Source organism: Sebastes umbrosus, chromosome 4 (assembly GCF_015220745.1).
Source record: "Sebastes umbrosus isolate fSebUmb1 chromosome 4, fSebUmb1.pri, whole genome shotgun sequence".
NCBI lineage: Eukaryota > Metazoa > Chordata > Actinopteri > Perciformes > Sebastidae > Sebastes > Sebastes umbrosus.
The window spans coordinates 17,975,741-17,999,287 of NC_051272.1; the positions used below are offsets into that span (position 1 = coordinate 17,975,741).

General features: G+C 43.9%; 1 protein-coding gene across 1 annotated transcript; it reads left to right on the forward strand.

The window, feature by feature from the left end:
* Positions 1–709: 709 nt before the first annotated feature.
* smad6b (SMAD family member 6b) lies at positions 710–23,109 on the forward strand. Its single transcript, XM_037766964.1, has 4 exons — positions 710–2,214; positions 6,507–6,563; positions 7,224–7,301; positions 22,204–23,109. The coding sequence occupies exons 1-4, from the start codon at positions 1,437–1,439 to the stop codon at positions 22,743–22,745; spliced, it is 1,455 nt and encodes a 484-aa protein (XP_037622892.1). The 5' UTR covers positions 710–1,436; the 3' UTR covers positions 22,746–23,109.
* The last annotated feature ends 438 nt before the right edge of the window (positions 23,110–23,547 follow it).

Sequence of the window (23,547 nt, forward strand, 5' to 3'; positions counted from 1 at the left end):
ATTGAAACCCATGCGTCCCAATTAAAAAAAAATTAAAAAAAACTTTTTAGTGTTAAATTAAAAAATAAAAAACACTCTTATGTATGAAAGTTCCTCAGTTTTCTGCTTTTCTCTGCTCACAACGATCCACATCCAGATGTAAATACGTTTTAGTAACTTTTAACTTCAAAAACTAGAGGTGGGTGTTTCGCCTTTAAGAGTTAAGAAACTTGAAACCTTGTTTGCATCTTTACTTTTCATAATCCTCATAAAAAAAAATAACAAAATATAATTTGGCAAGTGTCAATATCATGCCATTTCTAATTGAAGCCCATGTTTCCCAAATAAATAAAATAAATAAATAACTTTTTAGTGTTAAATTAAAAAATAAAAACACTCTCTTATGTATGAAAGTTCCTCAGTTGCTGCGTTTCTCTGCTCACAACAATCCACATCCTGCAGATGTAAATAAGTTTCAGTAACTTTTAACTTAAAAAACTCGAGGTGGGTGTTTCGCCTTTAAGAGTTAAGAAACTTGAAACCTTGTTTGCGCAACAATCAGTGCAGCTCACAGCCGCCAAAGTGTCTAGACTAGCACATGATGGTAGTCAGCCAATGGCTCCACCGCTCTCCTCGGGGGCCCCGTGTGTGTGTGTGTGTGTGTGTGTGTGTGTGTGTGTGTGAAAGAGGAAGCGAGGGGGGGAAGAAAAAAAAAGAAAAAGAGAGAGAAACGGAGAAAGAAAGGGATCTGGGCTGCAGTTTGGTTTAGATCTGAGTAGAGAAGCAGGAGCCACCGGATTGATCCTCCTTCATGTTTCCAATTTCAGCTCGCATGGATATTTTGTTGGGATTGTAATAATAAAAAAAAAAAAAAAAAGTGCAGAAGAAATGCACTGACATCTACCAAGAAGACGACACGGATCCTGATTTCTATAGTGCATTTTCTTTTTGGATTAAATCGCCTCCGAAGTACCTCATGCTCTGTGTGCCGGTGTACAAAGTAGATCTGAGCTTGTTGTTAAAAGTCCCAACCTGTTCCTCTTCTGCGCGTTTTTTGCCGATTGAAGGCTGCTGGCTTTTGGATTATGTTTCTAAGTATATTACGTTATGTTATTATGTATCCTACTTGTTTTACTCGCTTGTAACAAACACATAAACACGCAGCTTGCTTTATTTCCACAGTATAGTCGTCTAAATGAATGCATAGTGAGCGTAATGCTGCAGCAGTGTAGTTTATTGTTGCGTTATTTTGTTGTAAATGCAACAAATTCAGTCTAATGTTGCGGTTTTGCCACCACTGCTCGTCGTCAGTCGGCTGTGCATGCTTTGCACGGCGTTTCACAGACATTAATGTTTTGCAACGACGAACGCAGGAGTATCTGTAATATTCGGATATAAGAATAATATAAAAAAAAACAAAAACAACAAACCCTCATATCAGATTGTCAAGTTGTCGTATGTTCAGGACGAAACGCTCAGGTCTTGTGCGGCGACTCTGGAGAAGCCGTTTGATCCCAGATAGAGAAGGGGAAGATGGAAATGGCAAAACTAGTAGTGAGGAAAACAACCCAGAGAAGATTCCCAAAAGGGAGCAGCTCGCACCGATGACCCCCAGTAGCGGCTCTCTCGTGGGGCACATCGGAGGAGGAGGAGGGGATGTGTGCAGCAGCCGGAGCCCCGTGGAGAGCAGCCTCCTGCGGGTCACCTCGGACCAACACGGGGGTGGTGCTGTGTGCGTCCAGGAGGAGCATGGGAGCCCCAGATCCATGCATCAGGACAGAGAGTGCAGGACAGTGACGTGCTGCTTATTTAAAGACCGGGACCAGCTCAGGAGTCCTCCGGAGACTCAGTGTCACTTCGCGTTGAGGACGCTTGGACCGCCACAGGAGAGCTCTCTGCAGGAGGAGATGCAGGAGCCGGTGCTGGAGCAGGAGCTGAAAGCAGCCACATACTCTCTGCTGAAGAGGCTCAAGGAGAGGGCGCTGGATACCTTACTGGAGGCGGTGGAGTCCAGAGGAGGCATGCCCAGCGACTGTGTTATGATAGCCCGGACAGAGCTGAGGTTGGGCGGCCATGTGGCGTCTCCGCAGCTCCTCGTGTGTAAACTGTACCGCTGGTCCGACCTGCAGCACCCAGTTCAGCTCAAACCGCTCTGTGAGTGTAAGAGCTTTGGGGAGGTGGATAGTCCGACAGTCTGCTGCAATCCATATCACTACAGCCGGCTCTGTGGGCCAGGTAAGGCCACCTGACACACAACACACTAACACACACTGTCTGTCTGTATGTATGGAGCACCTGACAGGCTTAGATAGATGTAAAGTCACCAGGTAGTCCATTAACAGATGACCATAAGGCATCCTGGGTTTGTTTTTCCAGCATAGGTTTCATGTAGGTTACATTCTTTACAAGTAAATCCTGCAGATGCATCTCAACAATTAGGCCTATTTTGTCCATTTGCCAAATGATTACAAACCGAAAAAGGCCATATTGACAGTTGCATGGCAGAAAGTCACCAGGTGACCAGAAGGCATCCTGGGTCTACAATGTTTGTATGTAACACCTGACCTATAGCTAGATGTAAAGTCACCAGGTAGTCCATTAACAGATGACCATAATAATAATAATAATAATAATAATACATTTATTTATATAGCACTTCTCAAAACAGATGTTACAAAGTGCTTCACAAGACAATAAAAGCAGATTAATAAAGTAAAACAAATATGGTAACTGCTAAAACAGAGCATCACAGAACATATCAATAATAATAGAAGTGGTAAAATGGTAGGACAAGTTCATAAAACAAATATACAGTATATATACATAAATGTGTATAAATGTACACATGCGTCCAGAAACGGATGTATACATACATATATTTATACCCTTCTACTTATAGGAATGCTATCCTAAAAAATGTGTTCTCAAAAGTTTTTTAAAAGTGGATACAGAGTTTGATGATCGTATCTCTATAGGAAGTGCATTCCATAAGGCATCCTGGGTCTGCACTGTTTGTATTTCCAGCATAGGTTTCTTGTCTTTAACCACAGTCATGTAGGTTACATTCTTTAAAAGCAAATCCTGCAGATACATCTCAACAATTAGGCCTTTTTTTTGTCCATTTGCCAAATGATTACAAACCTAAACAGGCCATATTGACTCAACACACACACTGTCTGCATGTATGTAACACCTGATAGGCCTATCGCTAGATGTAAAGTCACCAGGTAGTCCATTAACAGATGACCATAAGGCATCCTGGGTCTACGCTGTTTGGTTTTCCCAGCATAGGTTTCTTGTCTTTAACCACAGTCATGTAGGTTACATTCTTTAAAAGTAAATCCTGCAGATACATCTCAACAATTAGGCCTTTTTTTTGTCCATTTGTCTTTATCTTTATCTTTTATTGGGATCTCCATTAGCTGTGACTGAAGCTCAGATATTCTTCCTCAAGTCCACTTAAATCACTTTGAACTGTTTTAGGCTACATTTCAATTCATAATCACATTACAATCTTTACCAACAACGACTACAACATCAAAAGCGACAGCAACAAAACACAACAATATTCAAGACACAACCCAACACACAACACAGGACCTATAGGTTCAAGTTAATACTTTCCACAGAGTACAGAGGGAAATATGATTCATTAGTGGTTGGACCATAGCATATTATGTCAAAATACAAAAACATACAAAAACAGAACAAGCAACAACTTCTTTTACCATAAATATTAACGGGACTTTGTATTTATCCAACATTAAACTTTTTATGACAGTACTTTTCAACATGTTAGTTTTCACCTTCAGAAGTGTGAATCAGCCTTCAGTGGCATGCCTGGTACTGTACTCATGTTCATCAGAACTGATGCGTAATTGTTTATATAATGCCCTTGGCAATTTAGTTACCGATATATTTCTAATGAAATTAAGCAACGATGCGGTAAATCTGTCTTTTACTTTTAACCATGATAGACTGTTTTGCATTTCATTGACGTTAGTTCTAATGATTACAAACCGAAAAGGCCATATTGACAGTTGCATGGCAGAAAGTCACCAGGTAGTCCATTAACAGATGACCATAAGGCATCCTGGGTCTACACTGTTTGTTTTTCCAGCATAGGTTTCTTGTCTTTAACCACAGTCATGTAGGCTACATTCTTTACAAGTAAACCCTGCAGATACATCTCAACAATTATAGGCCTATTTTGTCCATTTGCCAAATGATTACAAACGCACAAAAGTTCATATTGACAGTTGCATGGCAGAAATCAATCAACATTGTAAAACTGTCAAGGGCCTTGAAATATGCTCAGAAAATCTTTCCCTATCACACCACGTTTTATTTGTCTGGTATTGTTTGACTTACTTTCATACTGAGCAGATAGAGAAAGGCTGGCCGTTTGATTAAATAGTTAATGATTACTAAAAGTCATCCTTATGGCAAGGTGAACAATAATAAACTCCTTTTTAGAGCTGAGGTTAGATTTGACAAAACAAATGTGAGGTGGTCTACTTGATGTTATTCTGATGTAAGTTTAGTATATTCAGGGGAAAAAAGCAAAAAGGCATGCAAAATATTGATATCATTTTTATGTTTGTCACTTTTAAAGATTATAGGTGCCTTGAAAGTTGTATTTGAGTAGTTTGGTACTACACATCGCTCACACTAGCCGGCGAAATCTTGGCCTTTCGATGAAGGAGATTGTTTGGTTGGACTGCTAACTCTTCTAGTTTTAAGTCTTTAAATCATTCCATAATAACAGAAAGTACATGACATCTGTAGTGTGTCTGAATACGTCAGTGCCTTCAGTGTGATTGTCAATACAGACATTTTCAGTTCTTACCTGTTTCTTGCAGGGTTATTGCCAGTTAGGTTGATCCATCAACAGTGTACGACATGTATACGATTGTATAGACTCAATCAGAGGTTTGGACCTGGTGCCATAGGTCAGTTTAGTTGTTGTGGTCGAGGGTTGAGCTTTTATTTTCACAATCAATGAGCTATCTATGGCAGAACCTCCCTGACCTATATTAAAGAGATTCAAGTTTGGCAGGGGGGCAAGCCTGTGATTTGGCAAACCTTAAACGCTAGGCCACTCGACCCCACTGACTCCCGGGAGGGAGAGGGGCACATACCCCATATTGGGACTAAGGCTCGTAGTAGACATATCTCACATGCGCTCATGCGTGGCCCGATAGAGCTGGTATTTCTTTCATGCTATTCAAGAAGGGGGGCTTTGAATCAGGACCTTAATCACTGTTTTTTACATTGTTTGCAAATTGGGAAGTAAGAAATATGGAGTTATGTGAAACTAACATTCAATACATGGAATAGATTTCAATTAATCCTCTGAAAACACAACTAAAAAGATGCCTAAAAAACAAGATTTGTCAACTGCAGTTCGATCTACTTGATTAGTATTAGTAGTATTTTCAAAATAAACTACTTCTCTAGGTTTTTTGTAAGAGTTTTTACAGAATAAAACCGTGTATAATGTGTGGCAGAGAGCTTGGATTGAAGCAGGAAAAAAGTTTTCCCTTTTATTTTGTCAGGCATTATACTTTTCGAATGAGATCAGTTTCAAGTTGCGCTTTAAAAGCCCTTTTGTCCTAAGGAGGTCCCCTCATGCTATTTAGGTGAAGGAGTGGTGATAATATACAGTTTGCATACTACTGGCGCCAGACTGACTAGCTGTGTATCTGAGTGACTGAGTTCAGATCCCAGCAATTACTGCCGCCACTCTTAAAGGACCCGCTGCTATTATGCTTTCCTCCTTCCCCTTTTCCCTGTAGGCGAGGTCACAGTGTGCTGCTCGCAAAGTTTTCTTTCCTTTGTGCTTTTCCTTCTTTTGCTTCATTTCTCCTCCTTTTTATTGGATCAAATCAAGGAGCACAATGAAGTTAAAAAGCAGAGATTTACTCTGATTCATTAAACTACTAACCAAAAGTTCTGGTTAGTCTCTGTGGTTGTTGCAACGGCTGTTTCAGTTAAATAATATGTGCTTAAATAATAGAAACAGATAGTGTTCTCATGGCTTTATTAGCTGTTTAATGAGCTTTTGAACAAAATGGTTTAATTCTGTAGAGCAGACACAAAGCTGTGAGATGTAGTCTGGTGTTTTCTTTGAAATGGTCGTGCAAATGTTTCAGTTGTTGAGGTATTTGTTGAAGCATTTATGATGTGTTTGCAGGTTTGTTTTTGCTTTTATTGAAGACTAATGGCTATAAGTTCACACAAAATATGATGTAGTAAACACTGTGTGGTTGCCTTTGAATTACTGTAATATGAAACATTAAATAGATTGGGATCTAGATGTGCGTGTTACCAGGTGTTTACAGTTATTTCACTAACCAGCTTTGTCAGACGCTTTACACCAGAGACTTTTAACTTGTTAAAACACCATTATTTTCTTGCAGTGTATTAGTCAATGTAGTCAGTAGGGATTGAGCTTTACCTTTCTTTCTTTTAAATATAATTTCTTCCCTTTATTATGTTATTGACATGACTTTTTTGTGTTACAGAGTCACCCCCACCTCCTTATTCGAGGCTTTCCCCTAATGAAGAACACAAGCCACTGGGTAAGTGACACAGATGAGCTCCGTGGCACCTGAAGCTTTATATTTCATCTGAATTCTGCTATTAATATTGATCCTCTGTGTTCTGACTCGTAACCAGGTAGTTGTAGAACGGTAATTACTTGATTATTTCTCTCTTTCATTCATAACTACGGATGTTAAGAGCCTGCAAATTGCAAAGGGCACGGCCACTCTTTTGTTTAGGCTCTGGTTTAACCGGAAGAAAAAGGCAATGTGGAAAGTTTTAATGGCTCTAATTGGGCACAGTTACTGGCAAACTGCAATGGTAGCTTTGAGATGAGACCTCGGCCAGCATGTGGCATGATGTCAGCGTGCCAGCCAGAGCCATTGTGGGTAGTATGGTGTGGGTAGTATGTACTGTGGGCTGCTGGGACTTTGGAGCCTGGCAGCTAGCTGAGGCTGCAAGCCCGAGTACAGCTGAGGTTTCTGGCGGCATTTGAGGGGATGTCATCAGGTAAAGCCTGCTAGTGAAGTTGCCAGGTTATCCACTATGGGATGGCGCCCGACGTGGTGTTAATTGTTTTGAATTTGATACGAAATAAGAAAGAGGTAGACAGAGGTAGCCATCGAGTCTCCTGTGCTGATGATTAGAGAGAGATCAGACTCACCGCAGATGAATAATTTCCGTTTTATTCCCCACAGATCTGTCAGACTCCACATTGTCTTACACTGAAACCGAGGCAGCCAGCTCACCAAATATCACACCAGGGGAATTCTCAGGTGGGTGTGTTTCTCCAACTGTCTCCAAATACGGAGTTTATATCCGATATGTCTTGTACTGGTTTTTTAGAAATGAATGATTACCAGAAGTTTATCGTCTCAGAGGAGCTGCTTTGTAAATACTGAAGGAGTCAAACAAGTTGATGCGTTTTTCTGTTGTGATGTGCGTTTTGTAGGAGTAGGGCGCATTTATTTTTTTGGTTGGCACAGTATAGGCATACTGTATAGCTTTGGGTGGTTACATACAGTACATAGATGTGAGTATGGTTCATGTATCAGATACTAATATCATAGATAATAGATAGATAATATCAACTTTAATTTTTTTTTTAACTTGATTTTGGATACGTGTGTGAGCAGCTGTTTGAAGTAGTAGCGCTTGTATAGTGACACATTAACTAGCTGTGACTGTATTTCTATAGACACACTTGAAAAGAGCTTCCACTTAATGAGTCGTGGGAAAATAATATATTTAGTACTCTGTTTGATTAAAACCAATTGGATTAGAGGCTTTTCTTTTTCCCCTAAAGTATGATTCAAGTTGATGGTTTGAGTAATGAAGCACATAAGACAGATGTTAATTTGTAAATAAAAGAGAAGTGTTGCATGTGTTGCTGATGTGTGCATATAGCTTTAAATCAGAATAATACAAACTATGAATCACCATATAATCATGGTAATAAATCACAGATCTTTCATGTCTCTGTTCAGTGCTGAAATGGTTAAAATAAGACTAGCTGAAAAGGGAGGTATAACTCTTTCAGAGTGTACTTTAACAACAGTTCAGTGCTTTGCTCTGCATAGCTTTTCAGTGTATCTGGATGAATATGCAAACTCATGAAGGTAATTTCATTTTGACGTTGCACTTTATTCCCTCTCATTAAGGGCCATTATGAGCAGTCGGAGCTTTAAAGATAAAGGTTTCATTGTGAGCGGTGCAGAGGTTCAGCGGGGCGTGTGCGTTCGGCCACAGAGCCGGCCTCCCCTCCTCTGTTTTTCTTTCAGAAATATTTGAGTGGGATCAAACTGTAATAAGATCCAAGCTCGCTCAGAAAACACACACAAGCGCGCATAGTTGTGCACATGCGTGTGCGCAGCCACGTACAACTCTATCAAGCCTGGCTGTAAGTGGGCTGCAGGGAGGGGTGGGCTCAGGGAAATGGAGTTGCTCCTGTGAATGGGGCCACACCAAAGGAAGCGAGTAGAAACAGTCCTGTCCTCTGATTTGAAATGAAACACTCCTTTCTCATGGCACTAGAGTGAGCACGCCTCCCCCTTCATACTAGGGCCAGCATGCACAGTATCATGTGGACGGGGAGTCAGAGCCCTCATTTTGGGGCTCGCAGGGGAACAGCATTTCCTGTTGAAGGGTCTGCCACGGCTCAGAGGCCTGGACGCCGAGCAGTTGACATGGCTACCTGGCAGCGAAGTATTCAGTCAGCGAGGGCCCCCTCCTCCCCAGCACACATGCTGTCACCACCTCAGCATGGCCCGGCGACACTCCCTGAGTCAACAAATGAGGGGCTTGTCAGAGCGCGCACCACAATTCCTCAGAGACTGTGGTGAGGAGGGAGGATCTAGACATGCTAGGCTTTGGTTTCTTCCAACTGTGTTGCTGCTTGTACGGGCCGGGCCGGATCACTCCGCATTGGCTGTATCACACTCAGCAACTTGGACTTGGCGAAGGAGAATGACCAACGCTCTGCAGGGTGGGAGTTCTCCGTGCTGTGAGCTAATTCGTGCAGCCAGTTTGTCTCTGATTGTGATGCATTTGGACCGTATGATGGTGCTAGATACAAAAGAGTGTCCTTGTTGAGTGAAACAAACCATTAGCATCTTGTCAGTGAAACAGATCTTCCACCAAGTATTCGCCAAGCATATCATAAGACCAAGAGCCCGAAGGCCTCCTTATAAAGCCCACTTAGTTCTGCTTTAGCACGCCGGCACGTAATACATATTGTCAAGTTATCCTGTGCTAAACGTGTTGCTGACCTGGAGATGACTTTCTCTGTGAATCCCCCTGCAGCTCGGCGAGAGAGAGAGAGAGAGAGAGAGAGAGAGAGAGAGAGAGAGAGTGTCTGTGTGTAACCGGAGTTGTATGGGATCCAGACTCCACCCCTCATTGCAGGAACAAGCAAACCTCTTAAAAAGTCTGGGGGGCACTCGGTGGATGGGTGGGGTGTAGTCAAATAATCAACCACAGTACGCAGCCCAGGGCTACAGAAATACCCAATGAGCATTCTTCTGCATCACACAATGGCAGAGAAACAGATCGGAACGGGTTGTTTTGGTAGATAAGCTCGTTCTTCCATATCAACCAATATACAGAATATATTTAGTGGAATTAGAAAACTAATTCTCCCTCTGCTTTGGATTATTTCGTGCCATGTTGATATGAGATATGTCTTTAAATCAATACAATATGTTAATGTTAGAGTTGCATTTAAGTGCACATACTAGGGCTGTCAATCAATTTAAATATTTAATCGCGATTAATTGCAAATTAATCACACAATTTACCTTTATCAACATGGGAGTGGCAAATATGCTTGCTTTATGCAAAAATATGTATATATTTATTACTGGAAATCAAGTGACAACACAAAACAATGATAAATATTGTGCAGAAACCCTCACAGGTACTGCATTTAGCATAAAAAAATATACTCAAACTGTGCTGACTTGACTATGACTTGCCCCAAACTGCATGTGATTATCAGAAAGTGGGCATGTCTGTAAAGGGGAGACTCGTGGGTACCCATAGAACCCATTTTCATTCACATATCTTGAGGTCAGAGGTCAAGGGATCCCTTTGAAAATGGCCATAACAGTTTGGAGCGATATTAAACCTCCTTCACAACAAGCTAGTATGACATGGTTGGTACCAGTGGATTCCTTAGGTTTTCTAGTTTCACATGAGTATAATCCGTCTATTTTTAAAACTGAACCGAAACAACCTAAAAATCGAAAGTTGCGTTAATGCATTAAAGAAATGAGTGGTGTTAAAACGAATTTGCGTCAATGCGTTAACTTTGACAGCCCGAGCACATTCCTCTCATCCTTCTGGCTGATTCTCACAGTTGTTTAAAAATGCTAAAATGTTCTTACTCATGCATTCTTAAAAAGCCTCCCCATGTTATTGTATTACTCTTAGTGTCATGCCTTCAGTTACTGTGTGGTCATAGTCATTTGAACCATTCGCAGTGTTTTATTTATACGTGGCCGTGTGGGAGAGAGCCAGCCCCGCCAGGCGCTCTGTGATATCTGTTTACGTCATGAGCGGACCCGGCTCGCATACACAGTATACCTTAGCGCTGCGTGTGTGAGGGAATGCGCCTTTGCTGGTGCTGCCCTCCCAGTCTGCCCCGCACACCTGTTTCCTCACTGCCTGGGCCTCGCCGTGTGGACATCAGAGTGGAGCCCTTTGAAGCAGGTCTCATTGCTTCCTGTATGACTGTCTGAGGGGGTGTTTTCCCCCTACACATTGACTTTATTATGTCAGTCTTTGGCATCGGGGGCTCTTTATGTTTGTCGCTTCTTCGTTATAATGCTGCTCTCGACGTGAGGAGGCCAAGATGTGTTTGCGTTTCAGTCGTTGAAGGTCTTTTTAAGAGCAATAAGTGTTACTGTGTGTAGTGGTTACCATATTAACAATACGTGAGTACAATGAATGAGTTCCCTCCTGGCGCCTGGTTTACACAGTTGTAGGATTACGGCTCCAGTCTGCCTACATTCTTCAGTCATCAGAGGTTGTGTCCTCAATCAACCCGGTGGAATTTGTCAGCATAACACCGTGTGTATGCGCTCCTGTTGGTGCGAGTTGAGATGTGAATGGAGGGGCTCCCTCAGATTTGCAGGGTCAGGTGACCAAAAGGCACGCAGAGTGACCTGAGTCACTGTCCTTTTTTCTTTTATTTTCCTCTTTCCCCTTCCTGAGTGTAGGAAAGTTGGACTGGAGGAGCGGAAAGATTGAAAGTTGTTAGACGTGGATTACGCTGTAGCGCTGTAGCGCTTACTGGAGGGAAGAGGGCATCAGCAGGTAGTCAGGGTTCCCACACAGTAATCACACAGCGCTCACCCACCGTCTGCCTTCCTGTCTGTCTCTGGAGGAAAGGCCATCGCTGTCTCTCAGGATGTCTCGTCTGCAGACAGACTCTGTGTTAGGTCCACTCTGGTATTGACTGATTCTTCCAGGCAGTTAGTAGATAGATGGGAAAGGCCTTCTCATGTGAGTCACGCAACAAGAAAATTACAGTGAACAACACGTACCGATAAAACGCATCTGTAAATCTCTTGTTTATACATTTATTTAAGTCTTCATTTTCTTCCTCGGGGTCCTCATACAAGTGCAGATGCACACTGACATACATTCACACGCAAGAGCCAAGCTAATTAAATTGTGCAGTCAATACTAATCATAGCCTGCCCATCTGTGTCAGGAAGAGGCCAGACACTAAGCATCAAACCGTTCCCTTTGTCTGTCTGTGTCAGAGACAGTGGAAATGCATGGAATAATTAGACAGTCTAATCAAGGCATGTGATGCTTCTCTTGATTAAAGTAGATTAGACCGGACCTGGATTTGTTGATCTGACTTTGAAGGCATGTGATTCCAATTCTGTTAGGAACTAATCACATATCTACTGTATGCATCTGAAAAGATTGTCTCGAAAAAACTGTCTTGTTGTTGTTTTTTTACTTGCGTTAGATAATCTATTCAGTTCATTGCGTGGGAGTTCAGGAAGAACCTGAGCAGTTCTCAGCTGCCTAGCGTTAGCCTAACATGGTGAAACAAGTAGCCTTAGGTCAGCCAAGTTAACACTGCTTAGCTAGCATAGCTAACGTTATTCGGCTACAGACACTGTCTAGGGGCTGTGGTGGTCCCACAAAATAAATTAACTCAATCAACTAACTGTGGCGTTATTGTAAAAAATAACATTAGTTGCTCTGACTAGGGCAACCTACTGACCACAGTCGTAAAAGCCTTCAATTTGACTTGAATCAATCACTTTAAATACATGCCCAATTGTGTTTATTATCTACACCGACCATTTACGTAAGGTACTACGAGCAACAACGGATGCATTCGGCCGAAAGTCACCGGTTGACACTTAGTCAGTACGACTTGCCACCGCAGTAACGGTGGCGCCAGTATATGGCGGAACACACAAACTGGTCGCCGGATTCGACTATATACAGTATTTCTTTCCCCCTGTCGAGACATCTATCTGTCTTAATGTAGCAGCAGCATACTGACTCTGCACTGCTCAGACAGAGCTATGGTCTGATGGAGTGACAACTGCATCAGCATGTTAGCGATGTCCCCCTCCCCACCTCGAGGCATGATCCCCCCCCCACTCCGTCCCACAGACCCCAGAGTGATGCAGCCCGGGCCCGTCTCCCCCTGCAGCCTGGCACATGGCCTCAGGTTTCCACCGCAGCCCTGAGCCTTCCCAGCGCCTGGCCGCCCACACTCCCTCAGGAGCCCCAATGCTCCAGGATACGGGATGTGGAAATAATGTGACTCGAGTGCTTCCACCCTGCCTCCCGAAATCAGGTTTTGCGGATTGTTTATTTGAGGGGAAGGAGGCCTCAGACAAACATCCTGTTTTAAAAAGCTGCCTGGGTTTTGTAGCAGCGTAGGGCGGTGAATTGCCCCTTTGACAGCGGGGGGAGACTTGAGGAATGTTGAAGAGAAGGCCAGCATCTCGGGGGGACGTGAGGGGGCTCTCCTCACCCGTTTGTCATGTCCAGTTTGCAGAGTCCATTTTTAAGCCGGCGGGGGGGCAGGAGGGTTGTAGCTATACATCCTGAAGGGTCTTGTGCTCTATTCTCTCTGTAGTGGTGTAGGGCCCGTACCCACAGTCCTCGTCTCAAGTATCCGTTCCTGTCCTGGGAGGCCGGCTTCCGTTTCCCCTTACGTAACACACATACACATAGAAAAAGCGCCATTGATAAGAGCGATAAGGCCATTTTTCATTTTCCCTTTCTCAGCATTGTTAGACTGTGGCGTGTCACAAATCCACTTTCAACTTGTTCTCTCAGAGGTTATGACATTGAGGATCCTCAGAGTCCTCCATGGTCTACATGACCTATTGGCTCACTAATATAACATGTCTGTTGTTGTGTTTTGAAGGGTGTTGTGTGTTTTTTGTATTTGTGTGATTGCAGCGTTTCCCATTCGTCAGATGGCAACAAGGTCTTCTGGCCAGTAGATTAGGATGTTTTGCTTTTTGTTTTCCAGCTTTTTTGAGTTTGATAAAGACTTTAAGATGTAAGCCAAGTCAAGATTAACAGTATTTCCAATAAGCCTTTCTTTCCGCAGGTTCATAGTAGAGAAATCTCCTTAGTGTGCGCTGTCTGTGTCAAGCAGCGGAAATGTGAGTTTTGAAGTAAGCACTTTTTTATCATCTGTCCCATAGATGGAGAGGGAGGAGTGTAGTTGTTGTTGTGTTGAGAGATTTTTTTACACTAAATTTGAGTTGATTTTCAGTCAGAACTGGCAACGCAGGTCCTAGACGTGGTGAGGTAATGTGACCTCTACGTGCAGAGTGAAAGCCATGCTAATCTAAAGCAGTCCTTGGAGAGGCCTGAAACCCCTTACATGTCAACAGAAACTAGCCTGCTGAGCTTAGTATTTATCTGTCTCCTCTTGGCAAGCCAGAGTGGTGCCAGTGCTGCTGGGTGTTTGACTAACTTCTGAAGGGCTCGCAGATAAAGATAAATCTATAGCCTCATACACGACTATGAGTCTAAGCTCACAGTGCTGCGCTTGTCATTTGAAATTTACAGAGTGTGCTGTGCTCGGGGATGAGGTGGTTTTCATTTTAGGACTTACCGCACAGATAGAGAGTCTGTAGAAATAACAGGAGGTGTGCTCAGGCTATAATTTGTGCCCCATATTCTACCTTAGCAAACAAAGTGAGTGAGCTAATCTTGTTGTGTGCTCAGGGAGGGCATAGCTGTTACCATCTTCTCTTCCTTCACACCGCAGCGCAGCACCAATGGCTCCATTCATTCAGCTCGGGGGCACCGGGTTACAGCAACAAATAAAGAGCGTGCAACGCCATTAAAAATGTATGGAATGTCCAACTGTTAGTTTAGTGTTTTAGTGTGCCTCCTCTCAAGGCTGAGAGGGGGAACAATACTCCATTTGAGCCGGCCACTGTATAAATGTGCAACGCCTGGCAAGCAGCAGCGGAGGAGGTGCCAGTTGTGGATGCTGTTTTTATTTTCTGACCATTTTGCCCACAATTATAAATCCAGACACTGGCCTTGGCCAGCTATGATTTAGGCCTGTGGTCTGATTGCTGGCGAAAATAGATTTAAGATTTTTCCCTTCCTCCCCAGAGGAGCATTGACAGTTGTGCCTGAACCTATGGCTGTCAGTATTTTTAAAACTCAGAATAGCCAGCGCATTCTTTGAGCCTCCAGAATGCTGTGTGTGGATTAACTGTAGGGGCCCATGTCATCCGACATCTCTACACAAACCTTTTACAGCCAGAGGGAAAGGATAGGAGCTCATTGTTGATGTGTATCAAGGCCTGGTTCATTTTCTCTCTGCTGCACAACTGAGAGACAGAGACTTGATTTTTTTCCTCTTTCCTTATCTTGAACTAGATCTGCTTGAGCTATCTCTTCATTCCACTCCCTTGTCCTAACATGGGGCCAAGTATGATAGACATCATTTGGATGCTTTGATGTTGTTCCCGAAAGATGATGCCTTTTAAATCGGAGCAGAAAACCTTTATTTTGAGTGATGGTCCAGCACAACACCCCTGATAATACAGTGTTTACAATGGCTAACTGCCCCGTTCTGACCAAGGTATTTTGTTTCATGAGCATGTACACGCATATGTGTCCTCATGTTCCACACAAAGCACGACTTGGCAAGGCAAATTGTACTCTGGGATAACGTTTTTTGCAAGTAGTAGTTGTTACAAGCGCTCATTGATTATCTTCCCTAGGGAAAATTGTATTTACTTTCGTAATGTGTGTTTTGCTTATCTTTTATTTGTGTGCATTTCTGAAGCCTTGGCTGTGTGGCTCGGTACGTGCAGTCAGGCTGTCGCATTTCAGGGTACGGTTTAGATTAGAGGTCTGGCTGTAGCTTCCCCCTCTTCCCCTCTCTGTGACTGCCAGCACATAATTTACTTAATGAAATCCTGCCATTCCCTTTAGCTTCAAGATTTTTTGCAGATGTTGACAGGGAAGGACTTTGTGAATTATTGGAAATGTTCACTCCTGCATTTTTAATGAACGTCTTGCTTGTTGTGAACGGGCCGACTTGTCAGAGATGGGGGGTGGGAGGGTGGGGTGGGGGGGACAGTTGTCTTTGTTTGGGGAGCTGGTGTCTGGGTGCCCGCGGTGGAGCAGTGTGAGTTACAGCCCGGCAAGTGTTGTGATTGAAACAGAAACTCTGGTGCCACATTATCCTGACAGAACACATTCTCCTCACGGACTCTGATCCACTGGGCCGATCAATAGGAAACCATTGTTTGAACGGCGACTCTGTCCATCATAGCTGGTGCACCTCCCAGCCCGGTGGAAACCAAATACCCACCTTTCGCCTTAAATTAGTCAGACTAATATAACTCGTAATAATAGAGTTCCTTGTTATTGTTCATTTGAAACCAAGCTTTCGACATAGCTTGAGCATATAGGCCAGTTTCCTCCTGCAGTCTCGCTTTTCGACTCTGAGGAAAAGTATTAATCAAATAAAAAGTGTTTGCAAAAGTATCAGACCACACGACCGACACTTTCTCTCTCATGTGACGTGAGTTTTTCACCAAACGAGACTCTTAAAGGAGAAAGAAAGCGACCTTCTCGCTGCACCCCCACCCCCCTACAGTCCTAACCAGAGTAGGAAGTTAGGAGGCACAGTGAGGGGAGGAGGGGGGAGTTCAGGAATGTGCAGGGTCTCCTCTACTCAAACGCTCCGGCCTTCTTGGCTCGAAACCTCCCTTGCACGCTCACAAACAAACACACTGACACACACACACTCACAGATAGGTTGTATGAGGAGGTGAAAGGGCACAGCCACCCAGCAGGATGTTCGCTGAGTGTTTTGCTTTCTGTGCTCTCTCAGACTCCGCTGGCCTTTAACGCCGCCCGTAGATATGACATTTACAAACATTCCCCACAGTTTTCACAGAGCTTTTTACGTGCCCTGAAGGACTCTCCGAGGCCTCACTTGCATCACCACCATCACTTCTGCTCTGTGTCTCTGACACATTGCAGAGCTTTTGGAGGAAACTTGGAGGAAATGAGCAGCACATTCTCTTCCCATAAAAAGAAAAAGTCTTCTCCCTCAAACCAGTGGTCTCTTACTCATTCGCCCAGACGGCTCCTCCGTATTAGCCTCCTTAGCTTCCTGTGCTTTTTACACCCTGTGTTGTTTATTGATTTAATTTATGGATTCTGTTAGTTATCTGCTATCAAGGGTACAGCACTTTTCCTCCCTCATGGGGTCATCCCGAAACAGAAACGGAGGGAAAGTGGAGAGGAAGTGGATGACAATGTAAAGCATTCCCATTGTGACCAGCCAGGCTTGGTGACTGGATTCAGTTTCTCCGGCTCCCACAGTGTGTTTTCTCCTCCCAGCACATATCTCTCTCCCTCTCTTTCTTTTCTATCTTTCTCTCTCTATCTCTCTCGGCAGAGAAAGGCCAGACCTCAGGGAGAAAAATCCATAGACATATAAGAGCAGCTCCAGTTAGCGTGTCTGTCTGATAAAGCCGACTTTGATGGCAGCGATAGCCCAGACGCCAGCCTAAATGTGGCCTGCTCAGGGGTTAGAGTCGGCCTGTAGGAACCATTGTCTGCAGAATTAAAGCCATGAACAGGAGGAGGAGGCTTCTGCTTCAGTTCCACTTTGTTGTCTTAGTTGTAAAAGAAAGTTAAATTGAACAAATTAGTGGGAATGCATAAAGAAAATTATTACTTCTGAATTTTCACACACACACAGTCCTCATGCCCCCCTCTTCACCACCAGCCCCCCAGCCTATCAGTTCATTGGTAGAGTCTAATAGCTGGAGGGGAATCTAATCCTTGGCACAGGATGAGAGACTGCTGCTCCCCCCTCCTCTCCTCTCCTTGCTGCTCTCCTCCCCTCCACTGCACTGCTTAAAGGGACTCGCAACACTGTTTTCCTTTTTTCTCAGCAAAAGTTTCGCAGCAATGAGTTCATCTGTGCTCCCCGCTCTGGATTAGGAGAGATGAAGTATAATGGAGGTGGCCCCGGAGCTTGGTGGGGAGATGTTAGCACGGAGGGGAAGCTGTTGTTTGTCTGCCTGTCCCTGACACTCGGCCTCCCATTCATCTCACTCCAAGGCTGCGGAGCTGTGTTTACCCCGGGGCAGCTCTTTTCTGCTTCTCCCTCTGCCCTTCTTTCCCCCCCCCCTCCTTTTCATGCTGTCTTTAAAAGCATTACTGGATGATCATCAAGGATTGCCATTGAAACTTTCAAGCCCCCATTTTTGTGTACTTAGTAGTAATTATCCAGACTCGCCCTCGAGTGCAAGGAACTCACAGCAGGGCGATCTGCTTTTTTTCCCATATATAAACCTGTGGAAAAGGCTTGGGCACGTTGTGTTCAACAGAGGCATATTTAAGGGTTGTGTTAATGGCATGTTGGTCTTCTCTCATAACAGAGGAAAAACGATTTAATAGCTATAATCATGATCAGTATTTCTTTGGCCTGTGACGATCACAGTGGCCTATATTATCTTCAGTGGTGGAATGTAACTAAGTACATTTACTCAAGTACTGCGATTAAATACAACTTTCAGGCAGTATTTCATGCAACTTTGTACTCCACTACATTCATTTGACAGCTTAAGTCACTAGTTACCTTTGAGATTAAGATTTTACATACAAAATATTATATTATAAAACATGATGCACTGTTATAGATTAAACCCAACAATGTAAAAATGTTCAAATTAGCTCCACCCCTACATACTAAAACCGTAAAAAGTTACTTATACATGAATGCATCAGTAACAGTGATCCAATAACATAGTGTAACACTCACAGGGGGCATTTTTCTGAATTATGAGTAATACTTTTTATACTTTAAATACATTTTGCCAATAACACTTATATACCTTTACATAAGTGACATTTTCATTGCATGATTTTTCACTTCCTTCACCGCTTCATGCACTCTAATTTTTAATGCTAAATAACAATTTATGTTGAAGAGGACCTATTATGCTTATTTTCAGGTGCATACGTGTACTTTGGGTTTCTACTAGAACATGTTTACCTGCTTTAATGTTCAAAAAACGCTTTATTTCTCTCATACCGGCTGTGCTGCAGCACCTCTTTTCACCCTCTGTCTGAAACGCTCTTCCCCGCCCCCCTCCCGAAAAGCCCAGTCTGCTCCCATTGGTCAGCTGGCCCACTCTGTCTGTCAACTGAACCGAACCACCGCTTCAGCACGGCTCTAACTAGCTTTGTTTGAGGGCGTGCCAAACTAGCTGCTAGGCAGGTATTATGCAAACTTGGTGACATCACCATGTTACGGAAGAAAAGGCGGGACTTCATGTAAGGTGTTTCAGGCAGTTCAGGAGCAGTGTTTCTGTGGTGGAGAGTAACTCCCTTTGGCGTGGACTTTGGGCTTTGTAACTTTCAGACCTTTTACTTGCACAAAAAAACAATATAACACACTAAATGAAAGGGGAAAAGCATAATAGGTCTCCTTTAAACAAATACCTACAGCTGACATTTCAGTCCTTTTTGCAGACCCTTGAGCATGCGTCACTATTTACTTTCTGAGTTCCAGCGAACTGATAAAAGTCTGTGTTTGTTATCAGACCTGATGTCCTGCGTTTGATACTCTGCAGAAAGGCCACAGGGAAACAGAAAAATCAACATTTTCACATGGTTTCCATGGAGCTCACGTCTTGTTATGGAAATCGAGCTCTGCACACCAAAATGCTTTCTGTAGCTGGAGAAGTGTTGGTTAAATATCTCTGTTTGCTGTGTAACTGTACTTAGACATGTAGTACGTGCATATAGAGGCGACCAAGGTTACTTGCTTGTATTTTATAGTTTGAGTGTCGTAATCTGTTTACTTATTTCTTGACGCTTAAGGGAAAGCCAAACAGACACTTATCATTTACTTATCATATTGCTAGAACGCTGCCACGTACTTCCTGTTGGCCGTGCAATATTTTGTAGACCAAACAGCTTCCACAGATCCATGTATGTCAACTTTTTTTTATACCAGCACTTTGAGATTGGTTATGTAAGGCGTCAACTCCTTCACGTGTTCAGACCATTGCCCCTGGCAGCAGGAACAGGAAGTGCAGCGGCCATACTGCGGCTGCGTCCATTGACTCCGAGACTGACACTAAGAGGAGAGGCTTTTGAAAATAAAATAACAATAATAACATACGCTACTATTCTAATGGGTAAACGGAGCTGTTAAGAGGTGGCAGGGTTAAATGGATGCAGAGTACCAGTAATTGCTCCCAGCCCGTCATGGCTCCGCCCTGAGCAGACCCTCTGAAAGCCCAACATGGAGTCTCAGATAGTCGGGTGTCTTTGCTGTGGTCAGAGGGGAGGAAGACACACGCCCTCCCTTCACCGCCTCATATCCTTGGCATCATACTCACTTATATCAATTTGAAAAAAGGTAGATAAACATTTACAGATGCATCCAAACATCCCTGAAGAAACAAGGCTTCCTTAAAAATCTTAAAAAACTAAGCATTTGAAGAAGGGTGATCTCACTGAGCTTCGTAGTGGAGGCCATAGTTGCTGTGGTGATATCATCCAAACAGGCTGTCGATTGGTGATAGCTCTGCTCTGTTAAAGAGATCCCAATGAGTTCTTCTCTCAGCGCCCCCACCTAGCCAAAACACACAAGTTCAGGACAAAAACACAAACACGCTGGCTGATTCTCTTCCCCCGTCCAAGCAGACGCATGTGCGCACAGGCACACGTAGACGCTAAACACAACAGAGCGACAGGAAAAGGCCTGGCTCATGGCGTGCTCATTGTCTTCCCTCAGGCTTAACATTTGATACATTTCTAACCTTTGTCCTGCTCATTCCTCTTCCTGGTCCTCGCAGTCTCACTGGCTACCTTCGTTCCAGGCTACGTGTGAAAACTAGACACTATTGACCAAATTGCTTCTGCTTTATTCTTCCCGTCTGAAAAGGAGGAGACGGTAGCCATTTGGTCTTTTGTTGTTTGTGTGCACACAGTTTCAAAGTGAGTTTACCTTGATGTGTGGGCTCCATTTGATTTGAGACAATAGAGGGCCGTAAACAAGTTGGGGCTGAGTTCTTTGTGTGGCCCGAGCCGCGCTGAAGTAAAAGCTCAGAGTGGAGGAGCTGGAGTGTGGAATTCACTAATGGCACATGCATGTTGGGGCCCCTGAAGAGAGGGGGTCATTTCAGCCATCAGTGTGTGCGCAAACACACAGAGAGCCTGTCTGCAGCTTCCCCCCACCCCCACACATCCCCGCTCACTCACTCACTCACTCACTCACTCTTTTCCTCCCCCTCTGCAACACAGAGAGCCTTGAACCAGCAGGCGTTTTGTCTGTGCAAGTCTGGTCAACGTTTTTTGCTAATCTTTGTATAAACTTTACTAGTGTGGGTCACTCGGCAGAAAGGTTTAGTCGGGTGGGAGGTGAGCGAGGCATTTTGTTGCTGTGTGGATCCGCGACGCTCCACCTTAAAGGCGTTTGTTAATGGGGCGGGCGGTCATTAAGCCCTGAGAGCAGAGAGACTGAAAGGAATGAGGCCACAGGCCCAGGCTTTAAATCCTCTGTGCCAATAGACTCTCTGAAGCAAAATAATGGCATCACTCTGTGTGTGAGTTAATGGGAGCTGATAGCATGAAGGCTGGGGGGTCAACGGGTCACGGGCTTGTGCTAAGTTGTCAGGGAGCTGAATGCCGTCCCTGGGCCCACAGCGGGGGGAAGCGCTGGGTGGAGGGGGAGGGGGACCCCCTGCCTGGCCCTCTCCCGTCACCCCCACTCGTGTGGAATGCGAGGAAGACGAGGGAAGAGGAGAAAGAGGCACCCTCATTCTGGAGAAGTAAAGGGCGAAGAGGCGGATGTGAGATCATGGGACTCTCTCGTCGTACCGCAGATTTTATGAGCAATATAACTGTATGACAGCTCTGAGCGGTGTGGACCGGAGCGGCCTCTGAAAGTAGTTGACAGTGCTGTGCGTCTGTTCACTATGGTGAAGATAGAAGTCCACCTAGGGAGCAGTAACTCACTTTGGAGTGCTGAGGGCTGTCACTGGAAAGAGTTCACAGACTGCAGCCATGAAAACTGAATTAACAAGCTGATTTACTGGACAGAGATGTTTAGGAATGAGATGCCAACTTTGTTCCACTGTAAAAAGAAAAAAGTGTTTTTGTCTTAAGCAGTGTTTGCACAGGCAAATCAAAAAGGAGACTTTTTTTTATCCAGCCCCATCACACTACTGTAGGAACTTATTTGCCAATTTTTCAGTGGAAACACTGAGCGTAATCCCACAATAATTTTAGTAAACATGATCTGTTTTGAAAGTGCATGTGTGAGGAGCCGTGTGCTGGGTGGTCAGTGTTTAATCATCACAGTGCCCTCTTGAGGCAGAGGAGGAAACTGCAGGTCTTCAGTTGGACTGACCTCACTACACTCTCCACCCCCAGGATATGTATAGTAGCGTGTGTGTGTGTGTGTGTGTGTGTGTGTTGGACGGATGTGCATGCAGTGGTATTTATACAAGGCTTAGATTTCAATACAGTGCCTCCTTCAGTATTTATAGTGTGGCCATCTGCTCTGAACAATAAAAAGAGATAGTTAATCCCTTAAAACTTCAGCCTTCCTTTTTACTAGGCCTGTTTGCTTTTGTTTATGTTTTGTTTTAATGACCGTCCCTCTGTCTCCTCTAGATGCCAGTATGTCGCCTGACGCCCCGAAGCAGAGCCACTGGTGCAACGTGGCGTACTGGGAGCACCGCACACGCGTGGGTCGCCTCTACACAGTGTACGAGCACTCCGTCAGCATCTTCTATGATCTACCTCAGGGCACGGGCTTCTGCCTGGGCCAGCTCAACCTGGAGCACCGCAGCAGCACCGTTCAGCGCACACGAGGCAAAATCGGCTACGGCATCCTCCTCAGCAAAGAGCCGGACGGCGTGTGGGCGTACAACCGCAGCGAGCACCCCATATTTGTCAACTCCCCGACCCTGGACGTGCCTAACAGCAGAACTCTGGTGGTGCGGAAGGTGATGCCGGGCTACTCCATCAAGGTGTTTGACTATGAGCGTTCGTGCCTCCTGAGGCACACCACAGACGTTGACCTCTTGGACGGACCCTACGACCCCAACAGTGTGCGCATCAGCTTTGCGAAGGGCTGGGGCCCCTGCTACTCAAGACAGTTCATCACCTCCTGCCCCTGCTGGCTGGAGATCCTCCTCAACAACCATAGATAACACAGACGGACCCCACAAACTATCCCAAATATCATCTACCTAGATTTAATATAAAGTTTTATATATTATATGAAATATATATTATACTTGTAAATACGGAGTCATTTTTACAATGTAATTATTTATGTATGGTGCAATGTGTATATGGACAAGAGGAAAAAAAACGGAAAATGCACTTTGGCTTATATATATTATATATATAAATATATATAAAGATAAAGAATCTTTCAATACCAACTTGAGAAATTATACAGCAAAATTAGGATGAGCCTGGATTTGGTGTATAGTTTTCATATACTATTAATATCCAGACAAAAAGCTAACACCATTCACACATTGATAATAAAGTATTCGCATAATAATTCTCTTTGTTTGGTCTGCATCATTAGCTCTTGGTTTGCAAAATATTCAATATTTCTCTTAACAAGTGTATTGATTAGTGGTGCAACGGTTTGGTTTGTATTGCGGTTTTTGGGTCACGGTTTCAATTCAGTTTGTTTTTCACATTAGTGAGAAGAAAAACACAACACTTTACAACATGTTTGAACTCCAAAATATATAAATAGATTGATTGATTGATAGTAATGAATGATATTTCTATAAAACACTGATTTTATACATAAAATAAGGCAGGTTACTTAATGGTCAAGTAGGCCTATGTTGAGATAGTTGCCTCTTCTATGTCTCTGGCACCTCATCGGATAATTAGCAGGCCTGTATTTAACAGTGGTACAACTGTTCAACGAGCCCACGGTTCAGTTTTTACGTCATTTAATGGTTCAGTTTTTTATGGTTAGGTTTT

Coding starts and splice junctions, on each gene's coding strand:
- smad6b (XM_037766964.1), top strand. CDS start 1,437: ATGTTCAGGACGAAACGCTCAGGTCTTGTGCGGCGACTCTGGAGAAGC. Junction 2,215..6,506: donor CAGCCGGCTCTGTGGGCCAG/GTAAGGCCACCT, acceptor TTTGTGTTACAG/AGTCACCCCCACCTCCTTAT. Junction 6,564..7,223: donor TGAAGAACACAAGCCACTGG/GTAAGTGACACA, acceptor TATTCCCCACAG/ATCTGTCAGACTCCACATTG.